This window comes from Belonocnema kinseyi, chromosome 5, assembly GCF_010883055.1.
Source record: "Belonocnema kinseyi isolate 2016_QV_RU_SX_M_011 chromosome 5, B_treatae_v1, whole genome shotgun sequence".
Classification (NCBI taxonomy): Eukaryota; Metazoa; Arthropoda; class Insecta; order Hymenoptera; family Cynipidae; genus Belonocnema; species Belonocnema kinseyi.
In genome coordinates, this window is record NC_046661.1 from 93,740,322 (window position 1) to 93,753,518 (window position 13,197).

The 13,197-nt window shown below is 26.0% G+C and overlaps 1 protein-coding gene across 4 annotated transcripts in view; it reads right to left on the bottom strand.

The window, feature by feature from the left end:
- The window catches only part of LOC117172752 (bromodomain-containing protein 7), a 63,402-nt gene that overhangs the window by 37,411 nt on the left and 12,794 nt on the right, over positions 1 to 13,197 (bottom strand). For 3 of the 4 annotated variants that reach the window (XM_033360949.1, XM_033360948.1, XM_033360950.1), the window contains exon 1: positions 1,811 to 2,000. The exons of the other annotated variant lie outside the window; for it this stretch is intronic. In XM_033360949.1, the coding sequence (XP_033216840.1) occupies positions 1,811 to 1,856 (46 nt within the window). In that variant the 5' untranslated portion in view covers positions 1,857 to 2,000. Of the gene's footprint in view, positions 1 to 1,810; positions 2,001 to 13,197 lie in introns of those variants that run through there. 4 annotated transcript variants of the gene reach the window in all.

Below are 13,197 nucleotides of genomic sequence, written 5' to 3' on the forward strand. Positions count from 1 at the left end.
TCAACAAACAAAAAAAGATTATTTTCAAACAAATAATTGCATTTTTAAATATAATAGTTCAATCTTTAACCAAATCAAATTTTTTCAACAAAGAAAAAAAATTGGAACCAAATGGTTGATTTATAGAAAAAAAAAAAAAAAGAATTTGCAACAAATTACGAACATTTTTAAACAAAAAAGGTTTTTACTTTAAACCAAAAACAGTTGACTTTAAAGAAAAGGGACGAATTTTAAAAACGAAAGTTGTTGACTTTTCCCCAAAATATTTGAATTTTCAACAAGAAAAAAGTTAATTTGCAACCAAATAGTTCAATTTTCAACTTATATGTATAAACTTTCATACAAAAATATTAATTTCAACAAAAAAAGATTTGAATTTTAAACCAAAAGTTGAATTCAAATAAAAAGTGTGAATTTTTAGCAAAATAGTTGAATCCAAAAGAAAAAAAATTTCAACCAAATTGTTTAATTTTCAAGCCAAAGAATGATCCACAAATTAATCGAATTTTCAACGAAAAAAAAGTTCATCTTCAACTAAATAATTGAATTTTTTAATATAATAGCCAAATTTGAAACCAAATCAGATTTTTTCAACAAAGAAAAAAAATTGGAACCAAATTGTTGATTCATCAAACAAAAAAAAAGAATTTCTAACGAAAAATTTTTCAGACAAGAAAGAAAAAAAAGTGAACCAAATTGTTGAATTTTCTACAAAATAGTGGAATTTTAACAACAAAAAAGTCCATTTGCAACCAAACAAAAAAGAAGAATTTTTAACAAAAGAGTTGAATCCTCAACCAAACCAGATTAATTTTCAACCATAAACAATTCCTTTTTAACCAAAAAAGCTTAAATTTCTACCAAGTGGTAAATTTTCCATCCAACAATATGAATTTTGATCATAACAAATTAATAACCCACTAAAAAAATATTTTTTCAGACGAGAAAGTAAAAATGTGAACCAAATTGTTCAATTTTCAAGTAAAAGAAGGATTTTCTACAAAATAATTGAATTTTCAACACAAAAAAAAGGTTAATTTTCAACAAAGATAAATGAACTCTCACCAAAAAATATTTCGATTTTCTTATTGGATTCTAGAAATTTATAAGAATGATTAAAAATCTGTCTATGGATCAAAATATATTTAAAAATTCAAACACGAGCATTTTTTAATTCTGATCTCTACATATTTTTCAATCTCTGATATTCTTAATTTGTTTCTCATGTATTTTTATCAGTAGAAAGTGCGAAAGAAATTTGCCAAAGCTAGTTTAAAAAAATCAAAACAATGACTAGAAACAGGTTTTTAATAATAAATTAAATCTCCTTTTTTACCTAAAGCAGAACTTCTGACCCGTTATAAACCCTGGATGATGAAAATAGTTCAAAATTGGAATAAATATTAAACATTTAAGAACCCAACTGTTTGTTTGTAAATTTGTCTTAGCCTGAACTTGCGAAAGTATTGATTTGTTTTGTTCTTAAAATTTTCACTTTTTACCTGAGAAATAGTTACCAAAATCGGTATTTAAAATTGGGAGCTCGACCTTGTTATCCTGACTAAAAAAATCCAAAATAACACTCAAACTCGAAAAAATTCTAACCAAATTTCTTCACTACTCCAATATCAAACCGGTGAATCACTTTTCTCATTAAAAAGGTACGATCTTAAATCCTGATATAAAATAAAAAATATATTGAAGACAGCCGACAAGACAAAAAGTATTCCTAACCGCAATTGAACACACTGAGGACTGCTTTTTAGTTTTTTATTCTCTTTCACTCCCTTTCACTCGTCCTTTCTCTCACCTTCTTGCCTTTCCCTTTTGTGCTTTTTGTTCTTCTTCGTGTTCATTGTTTCCTGCTGAGACCACAATTTATAACTATCTTAGGATCGAATCACACACGAATTAAAAGATAAAAAAAACTATTCTCCAAATCAATTTTGCAAACAGAAACACAAAGCTTAGCGCGTACCGCTCATGCATCGGGTTAAGGTTCGCCGCCATCTTGAAAACGTCAGTGTTGCGCATCTGCACATGAACTTTCCGCTATCACGCCATTGGTCGATTTCTGGCGCTCACAAAATCCCGCGAAATTCAAACATATAAAAAAGTAAATAACTGTCAAGGATAATCAGTTTTAATCAATTTTAACATTGTTCACTGAAAATTCGTCTTTTTTTCTTTTAAAATTCAAACACATAGTTAAATATTAAACCACTAGGTTAAAAAATTATAATTTTGTCAAAGGTTTATCATTTTAGTTCAAAATTCATTTCTTTGGTTAAAAATTCGTTTTTTTTTAAAGATGTAATTTGTTCAACGTGGATTAAAATGAGTCTTCTTTGATTAAGGATTCAAAGATTTTATTAAAACTTCCTCACTTTTTGTTGTTGATTTTTTTTTTTTTTTTTTGAAGATTTTTAATTTTAATTTAAAATTCATTTCATTGGTTAAAAATTCGTTTTTCTTTTGTTTTTTGAAAGAGATGTAATTTTTTAAACTTGTTCAAAATAAATCTTCTTTGATTGAGGACTCCACTGTTTTGTTGAAAATATATCTTTTTTTAACTCGACTATTTTTCATTTAAAATTAAAATCTTCTTAGGTTAGAATTACAATATTTTTGCTTAAAAATTCATCTGTTTTGTTTAAAATTTTAACTGCTTGGTTGAACGTGAAACCACAAAGTTGAAAAATCATTTTTTTGTTGAAGATTTATAATTTTAATTGAAAACTTCTTTCTTTGTTTAAAAATTCGTTTTCTAATTTTTGTAATATGGTTCAAACTAAATCTTCTTTGATTGAAAATTGAACCATTTTCTTAAACATTCGTCTTTTTTTTTTGATTTCGCCTATTTTCCATTTGAAATTAAAATCTTCTTTGGTTAAAAATTAGAACTTATTTGGTTAAAAATTAATCTGTTTTGCTCCAGAATTGAAATATTTTGTTAAAAATGAGTCTTTTATGGTTAAATTCAACTGTTTTTTGTTTAAAATCAAAACATTTTTCGGTTGAAATATATAATTTTGTTGTTGAAAATTCGTTTTTTTTTTGAAAATTTAATCATTATCTTCAAAATTCATGCATTTGATTAAAAATTTAATTTCAAGTTGATTTTTTTTTAACAAAAATGTATCTACTCCAGTCTTCGTCTAAAATTTAATTTTTTTTTATGAAAATTCAGATTTCTTGGTAAAAAGTAAACCTATTTAGTTGACAAATTTATCTGTTTGGTTGAAAATTTAATTTGACAAAAAAACACTTTTTGGTACAAAAGTAATCGCGTTACTTGAAACATTACTTTTTTGGATAAAAATTAATTTTCTTGTCTGAAAATTTAACTGCTTTGATGAAAATACGTTTTTTAGGTTGAATATTTATTTCCTGAATGAAAAATTAACTCTTCTATTTTGGGTTAAAAATTGATCTTTCTTAGTTGAAAATGATTTAATTTGGTTAATAATTTAATTATTTAATGAAGATAAATTATTTGTAATTATCCCATTGTTTTTGGAAAACGTATCATGTTAGTTTAAAATTGATCGCTTTAGTTGAAAATTTGTTTTGTTGAAAATTAATTTTCTTAACTAGTTTTGAAAATATTAATCGTTGAAAATGCATCTATTTAGCTTTAAATTGACCTAATGGGATACAGGTTAAACCACTTTGTTGAATAATTTGTTGTTTTTGAAAATTACTCATTTTCGTTAAGAATTCATCTCTTTGCCTGAAAATTCTTTTTTGCTTCTGCTTGAAAATTAATTTGTTTAACTGAAAATTTAAATGTTCCAGTTGAAGATTCATCGTTGAAGTTGAAAATTCATCTCTTTGGTGCAAATTAAATTTTTTTTCTTTAAAATTAATTTGTTTAACTAAAAATGTAATAGAGTTGAAAATTCAAAGTTTAGTTAAAAATTCATCTCGTTGGTTGAAAATTCATTTTAAAAATATAAAATTTGCTAGTTTCATCAGACCTAACATGTCTATTATATTTCGTGAAAACTATTCTGTCACTGTAAAAAGGTAACTGCAAAATTCTAACTTGTTTTGAATTGGCGTTTTTAAAATTAAAATTATTAGCCTAATTAATAAACTCTTAAATAAAAAAGTAATCGAATTTTGTACATACGCATATTACATTATTACTAAATCTTTATATGAAAAATATCTCCCACGTAAAAATAATATATTTCAGGAATAAAATACAATAATTTAGAATAAAGTATGCAATAATCTGAAAAATGTAATTTTTTGTAAAAATGTGTAATTTAAAAAGGAGAATTCAAACAAAAGAGTTTAGAATCTTGTATGCAAATTTTTGGTTGAAATTTTTTACGATTTTTAACGAATTTCTTGTAGCCAAGATGAGCCAAAGAAATTTTTTGGTCACAAATTTTATTATTTGGTTGCAAATTCAACCATTTTTTTTCATATAGTTGCTGGTAGAAAATTCAACAATTTTTTTTTTAATCGGCTTTTCGTTTCGAAAATTCATCTCTTTTGGTAGAAAATTAACCTTTTTCCCTAAAAAATGTAACTATTTTGTTTAAAAGTTCGTATTTTTATGTTGAATGCAATTGTTTTTTTTTTATTTAAAATAAAAATATTTATTGGTTGAAATATCTACTATCATACATTATTCGTTGTGAATTCACCTTCTTAGAATGAAAATTTAATTATTGGGTTGAAGGTGGAACCACGTTGTAGAAAAATAATTTTGTTGTTAAAATTTCATTAATTTAGTTGCAAATTCATATACTCGGTTAATTTTTTTGTTTGAAAATTAATTTTTTTAACTGAAAAATAAAATATTCCATTTGCAGTTTCAAAATTTCATTCAGAAATTCATTTCGTTTATTGAAAATTTAATTACTTTGTCGAAAACTCTTTTTCTTTTAATGAAATTTCTTAACTGTAAACGTAACTATTCCATTTTTGGTTTAAAATTGATTTTTTTCTTACAAAAAATTCAAATAAAAGGATAAACGTTGAACCACTTTGTTAAACAAAAAATTGTTTGGGCAAAGGTTTATCTCTCTGGTTGGATATTATTATTTTTTTGGTTTCAAATTAATTGTTTTAATGGAAAACGTCTACTTTCTATTTTTAAATGAAATTTAATCTTTTTTAGTTAACAATTTTTATTTTCTTAATAGAAAACTAATTTTCTTGCTTGAAATGTCCTCTAACTTTTTGGTCGAAAATCTACTTTTTTGATGAATATTAATATTTTCGGGTTGAAAATTTAAATGTTTTGCAGAAAATTCATCGTTTATTTGCTAGAAAATTAAGATTTGTGGACTAAAAATTCAACTGTTTTGTACAAACGTCTTCTTTTTAGTGGAAAATTCATCTTTAGTTCGAAATTTGACTATTTTATTAAAATCCCATTTTTTGCTGTTGTTAAATATTAATTTCTTGTAATGAAAGTTTAACTTTTCATATTTTCTGGCATAAAATGAATCTTCTTGATTGAAAATTCATCTTTTTGACTGAGAATTCATGTTGGTAGGATAAAAAATTAAATTATTTGGTTCAAAATTCAACAATTCTATTAAAAATTTAATTGTTTCATTTAAAACTTAATAACTTTGTTGAAAGTTTATTTATTTTGTTGAAAATTTAATTATCAAGTTGAAAATTAAACTCTGTTGGAAATTTCTTTATTTCGTAGAAAATTTTTGTTTTCATGTAAAATATCAACTATTATATTTTTCGTTCAAAATTCAAGTTTTCGGGTTAAAAATTCTACTAATTTGTTGAAACCTAAATTGTTTCCTTGAAAATTAAACTATTTTGTTAAAAAATAATCTATTTTTGTTAAAAATTTAACTTCTTTGTTAAAAATTCGTCCTCTTAGATTGAAACTTAATCTTTTATGATAAAAATAATCATTTTTTTATGAAATAAAGTTTTTAATTAAAATTTGAAATTGTTTTATTTCGCTCATAAAAAAGTTCTATGTGAAAAATTTTGCGAGATTAAAATTCTGATCTTTGAATATTACAAATCATGGAAAATAAATAATTGATCGGAGAAAAGTCACAGGGTTTCTACACAAATCCTGGAGAAAAATTTGCTGATTGAATTAATCTGTTTTGATTGAGAATTCAACTACTTTGTTGAAAATTCATATATTTGAGTTAAAAATTTTAAGTTTTTGTAGAAAATTCGTCTTCTTGGCTTGAAAATTCAACTGTTTGGTTGACCATTAACTTTTTTGTTGAAAATTAACTTACTTTGCGAAAATTATTTTTCTATTGAAAATTCAACAAGTAAGTTAAAGTTTTTTTCATCTTGGCTGAAAATCTTTCTAATTTTAAACTTGTTCTTTTTGTTTAAAAATTTATCTCTTTTCATAAAAATACCACCGTTTATTCAAAATGCAATTTGTTGGTAAAAAATTAATCCTTTTTCGTTGAAAATTCAATTATTTGATAGAAAATGCATTTTCTTTTGTTCAAAATTTAACTAATTGAATTAAAATTAATGTATTTTGTTTAATTTTTTTTTCTTTCTTGACTATAACATTTTTCCTGGTTTAAAATTTCAACTCTTTTGTTGAAAATTGATCCTTTAGTTTAAAAATTCATCTCTTTTTCGTTGAAAATGCAACTTTTGCTTGAAAATTAAAATCTTTTATATTGAATTATCAATTAAGACATTTTTATTGAGAATTAATATTTTTGGTTGCAAGTTCAATTATTCGATTGAAAGTGAAACTACTTTGTTAAAAATTGTTTTTTTTTTTTGTTATTGTTGAAAATTTAACTATTTTTTAATTATTCTATATAATAGTGATATTTCAACTAAAAATTTAGCTATTTCATTTTTGTTCGAACATTAATGTATTTTGTTGAAAAACTGTCTTTTTGTACAAATTTAATCTTCTTGATTACAAACCCCACTCTTTGATGAAAAATTTATGGTTTATGATCGCAAAAGTAATGATGGTTTTCAACTAAGAAAGATGACTCCTCCCATGAAATGTTGACTTTATGAAAATAGTTGAATTTTCAACAAAAAAGTTCATTTTTACCATAAGGCGAATTTTTAACAAAATAGTTTAATTCTCAACCAAATAGATGAAGTTTTCAGAAAGAAGGATGAATTTTTAAACCAATAGTTAAATTATCAACCGAAAAAGATTTTTTTAACTAAAATTGGAATTTTCCAATTCATTGAATTAAGTAACTTTAATTAAGTAAAATAAGGTTAGACAAATTCAAGGGAATTAAAAAGAATTTGATGAAATTTCTAGGAGAATTGGGAGAATTGGGTAAATTTAAAAGAATTCAGGGTGAATTACAAAAAAATATTTGAAAATATTCTTCAAAGCTTTGAAACTATACTAATTTATAAACAAAAAAGAATTCAAATGAATTGGAAATAATTTTAAAAACTTAAAAAAAATCCATTGATTTAAATAGAATATGAGTGAATGTATAGGAATGAAAGGGAAATTAGAAGAATTCAATGGCATTCATAACAAATCATACCAAAACAACAAAACAGCAAAGAATTTGCTGAAATTCCTATGAATGTAAGGTGAATTTTAAAGACTTCAATATAAATAAAACACGTTTTTTTATCCAATATATTCTAAGAATTCTAAATTGATAAAAAAAAAGAATATTTGAAATTCTCTTTAAATCTTCGAAACTCTACTAATTTATAACCAAAAAAGAGACAAATTAGTACAAAACAATTATAAAGAATTCCAATGAATTAGATGGAATTAAAAAGATCCTTTTAAATTATTAAAATATTTGGAAATCCCTTGGAATTGTTTAAATCTCTTGAAAATGTGTTGGATTCTTTCAGGATGCTCTAAAATATTTCTTAGTCTCTGAAATCTCTTCAAACTATTGAAATAAATAAAAAAATTTCTAAGAATCTTACAAAATTCCCTAAACTATTTCGAATACTTTAAAATCTTTTGAAATCCCTTGAGACTTTTAAAAGAGCTTGAAAATTCCTTAGAATTTTTAAAAATACCCTAAAATCTTTAAAATTGCTTTAAACTATTGAAATCTATTAAAAATTTCTTATAATCTTTAAAAATACAATGAGGCATTTCAAAATAATTTAAGACAATTCAAAATTAGGTATCGAATATGCATTGAAACTCGATTAAACTATGAGTTGCGTATTGAAAAATGAGAGCATAGTGAATTTAGCTGAAAAAAATAACTAAAAATTTATTTATGAAAAAAACGGACTATTAGTGACTGTGTGGCAGTTATGAATATTTTTACAGTTACTTCTTGCAGAAATTCCCTGATTTTGTTGTATTTTTTTCTCAAAATCTCTGACTAGTAAATCTGGATTTAGTGTTTCCGAGAATTAACGCCGCTCTGCGGGGGATGCGCGATGTTCACTCAGGCGTGACAAACCCGAGAGAGAAACAAGAGAGAGACAAAACAATTCCGAGACTGGAAATATGGTCACAGTCAGTCCCAAAACTGACGCTAAATCTAGATTTGACTCTAATTGAATTTTTAACCAAATAGTGAATAATGAATAATAATAAATAAATAATATTAAATAAACAAAAAGTAAATAATAAGTAATGATAGTAAATTACCCAAAATTTTTTAACAAATTACTAATGTTTCGAACCGTATATTTTGGCGCGATCAAACTTTAAAATATTCTTTTTGTTTCGAAACAGTTACTAAAGTTTGTGGAGAGTATTAAATCCACTCTGAAGTTTGCATGTTTTATGTTACGAAAATGCTCATCTTCTGCTTCTTCATATTCAGAAAAGCCTCTTAAATCGGATTTAAAAGAGAAGTGCTCAAACGAAATGGCAAAAACGAGCACTCACTACAAAGTATATAGACAACTAAGCTTGTTTTCATATAGATCCTACTTTGAAGGGATAAAAATCAGACTTTCAAGAAAGATTTACTCGTTGAATTCCAATTTAACATATAATTGAAAATCCAGCAAACATTATTCACAGATCGTATACTTTTAAGGCGCCTCAAACGAGTCTCGGCTTCGCTTAATCCACTGTACACGTCTAAAAGGATGAAATGTTGAACGTAGTACTTTTAACACATAATTTGAAGGCAATTATACTGTTTTGGACAGATAGCTTTTGTCGGAAAACGCTCTTGTTTTTTTTCTTTTTTTTGTAATTGAAAATGGAGTGTGTTTTTGCGCCTGAAACCGGCAACATCCGCAGCCTAGCGTGCACAATAGTCAGTGTTGTTGATTTCAGGCGCAAAAAATACGGCATTTTCAATTTAAAAAAATAAAAGAAAATAAAATTTTCTGGAAAAAGCTCTCTGTCGAAATGAGCATAATTGCCTGTGGATTATGTGATAAAAAAATTATGTACAGAAATTCATCCTATTAGACTTATATTGAACCAAGCGAAACCGATACTTGATTTAAGCGCCTTAAGGTAGCAGTCGTGCCAAAAACCAGATATCAGAAAAAAATAGTTTATTTATTATTTTAATAGCTAAAATATTATAAATGATATCATTTAAAATAAAAAATTAGTTTGTATGAAAAATATTAAAATTCACAATAGCAACAAATATTTAAGCCATGTTTTTTGCAATTTAATTTTTTCTGACTTTCGCTACTTACCAATTTTTGAAAAATGATTACAATTTAATAAATGACGGCTTATTTTTTCGGGAAAACATTCTCTGCAACTTTACTGTTTTCAATTTAAGAAATAACTTGATGATCTTAAAATATAATTATGTTTAAAAAATGTTTTCTTTACAAAAATTGTTCTAACGATTTAGAGCCATAAAAGCCAAAGAAAAATTGACTTTCAAAATTGGAAACAGTCGAGTTGTAGAGAATGTTTTCCCGAAAAATAAGCCATCATTCATTAAAATTCAATCATTTTTCAAAGATTGATAAGAAGCGGCGGTCAGAAAAAATTCAATTGCAAAAAACATGGTTAAAACTAATGTTTTTTTTACAAGATCTTGATTTTTTTTAATGTCATAAAAGGTCGCCCAAAAACTATTTTATCAATTTTAGGCCCGAAATTCCATCAAAAATTTTCAACAAAATACATTAATTTTCAATGAAAGAGATGAATTTTTCAGCGCGAAGAATTATGTTTGAACAAAAAACACAAATTTTCAAGGAAATATACTAATGTTCATGAAAACTAATAAATTTTAAAGTCAAAAGGACGAATTATCTCCAAAAATGTTAAATTTTCAACCTAAAAATATGACATTAAAAAAATTAATTTTTTATAAACAAGTGAATATTTCCTACAATATAGATTGATATTTACCCAAATGGTAAATTTAAACAAAAATATGCATTTTTTAACAACAAAATTAATTTTCAATCAAATATTTTAATTTTCCACCAAATTGTTGAATCGTCAACCAAATCAGATTAATATAGATCTAAACAGATGCATTTTTAATAAAAAAAAACGATGAATTTTCAATTAAAAAGATAATTTTCGGCCAAAAAAGATGAATTTTTAAAAAAATACCTGAATTTTAAACCAAAAAATATGCATTTTCATCAATAAAAAACACATTTTTAACCAAATGTTTACATTTTCAACAAAAGAGATGAATTTTCTACTAAAATAATTAATCTTAAAAAATGTATTTTCAACAAAAGAGTTTAAAACCCAAAGGATGGGGTTTAAACCTGGAAGATTAATTTCTATAATTATAAAATTCTAATAATAAAATTTTGATTTTTACTATATTTTTTTCACGAAAAACGGTGAAGAAACCACAATTTTTTAAATGTTTTGATGGCCCACTTTCGTGATTTTTTTCAAGAAGGCGGACCTACCTACTTTTCGATGCGTTGGTTTGACTGACGTTTTTGTATATCAAAAGTTTATAAAATGAATAAAAAAATGTTTTGTAATCTATATCAAGAGTGTATTCATTCAGCCTAACAAAGCCGACATAAATATATTTATCAATGATCTCATGAAAAATTCACAAAAATAGCAAAAAGATGAATTTTGAACCAAATAGTTGAATTTTGCAACCAAAAAGATTAACAAAATTGTTCAATTTTAAACCAGAAAGTATAATTTTTTACAAAAAATTAATTTTTTACCAAAAGCTTCCATTTGAATAAGAATAATTTAGTTGTTAACAAGAAAGTTAATTTTTAACTGATTAGTTTATTTTTGTACCAAATTGTTTAATACTCAACCAAATCAGATTGATTTAGAACCAAACTGTTGTATTTTTATTCAAAACGGATCAAGAAGGTTATTTTTCGACCGAAAAAGACATCATTTTCCGCTAGAAAATATCAATTATCAATGAAAAATATACGTTATCAACCAGAAATGGAATAATTACATAGTTAGTAAAAAAAATAGATTCTCAAACACCAAAAAGACGAATTTTCAACCAAATACAGTGAATTCTTGCCTATTCCAAGGGCTGCGAAACGTAAACATTTGTGTATTTCAAGGCTAGAGCCCCAACCACAACCGTGAGTCGTGGGATGATTTTGTCCAGCGACGTTCATTGGCTGCTCCGGCCTTAAATCGATGCGCGCGCTGTAAGGATGTGCGTCCTGCATTTGCGCATCATGTAAGCCAGTTTTTTTTGTTCACGTATGATATTACCAATAAGATAACATTTCCCTTAAATAGGTACTGCCAAATAAAAATAAAAACATCGAATCAAAAAACGACTAAAATATTTCGCGAAATAGTAAGTATTGTAGAATGACGTCACGGTTATAATAGGATAGGCGGAAATGCCAGAAAGGTTAGCATAGTTGGTACATCTTGACATGGGAATGCATACGCCTTTTTGGATAAAATATTCTAAACATAAAAGTAAATTATAAATGACTAAGAAATTTTGTTCAAGTTTAGAATCCATTTGCTCAATTCTGTTTTATTATTTTATCGGTTGAAGACCTTTCAGCTTCACGAAATACAATAAACTATCCATAATTTGTAGTTAGAGTACCCGAATCTAAACAAATCGATCTGATACACGAACCTCAAATTTGAGATATTTTACTTTATTTCGTGACACTGAACAAATATTACTATTCGTACATTTATGCCTTACTTTTAAGTTTCGAATATTTTATCCAAAAATCCATATGCATTTCCATCACGTCATGCTAAAATGTTCAATTTAAGCCAACCAGGGCTTCCCACTCTTCGGGCCTCTTTTTAATTGGCCAGCCAATCACGCGGGCGAGGCTGTACGAGCACCGTGGTGGGAGGTGACGGAAATACGACACTTGGAATATCCCTGCATAATCCAGGCATCTAGTAGTTTGGTTCCCGAAAAAAATCCTACTTGCAATGTTTTTAATAAGAAAATTTCGTTAAGATGTCCTCTTTGGCATATAAAGAATGCTAGATCAGATCAATTGCTATACCAGCATTTTTTTAAAACAGTTCCAAAAGTTACTTTTGTGTGGACGGATGATTCTCATTCCATTTTAGAGCAAAATTTCCAACAGAAAAAAGAAAGAGGACGAAATTAGTTAAAAATTCGGTTACAAAAATAATCCGCTACCTTTTATAGGTTTCGAGCTATGATGTATTGAAAAATCCCCACTGTTTTGTATTTTCAGCAAAAAATCACTAAGTTTCCAAAAACACTTTGTACCTATGCACCTAACTACTGCACGGGAAAATGTTACACATGTGAATGAAAGTAGACTCAAATACCTTTGATTACAAAAAAAATGCCCTAGCTATAACGGATCATAAGTTACTCGTATGTCCCCTCAAAGTTGTCCATTTTTGCCTGTTTTTGCGAGCAAAAAAGTGGAGTTCAGTTATTTTCAAAATAAATCGTGTCACGTTTAGTTTGCGTTGGAGATGCCAAAGGATAAAATAGAGTCTACAAAAATCTGCGTACATCTAAAAAAAGAAAAGCCTTTTAGACCTATTATTTTGGCAATTGAAATGTTTCAAAAATTGAACTTTCTTTTGCATTTTTGATTAAAAATAAAGAATTTGCTTTTTTTTTGGAAAATACCTCGTTTCCTGTGGATTACACGACAAAGGTTCGAGAAAATAAATGAAAGTGAAAGTATTTTTTTTTATTTTCGTTGCAAAAAAGTGATTTTAAGTGATTTAAAATGTGTAATGTTTTTTTATTATTAAACATATATTTTCTTTTAATAATATTGTATACTAAAATATGGTCATCGAGTACTTTCTAAATACTTTTGTGGCAAAAA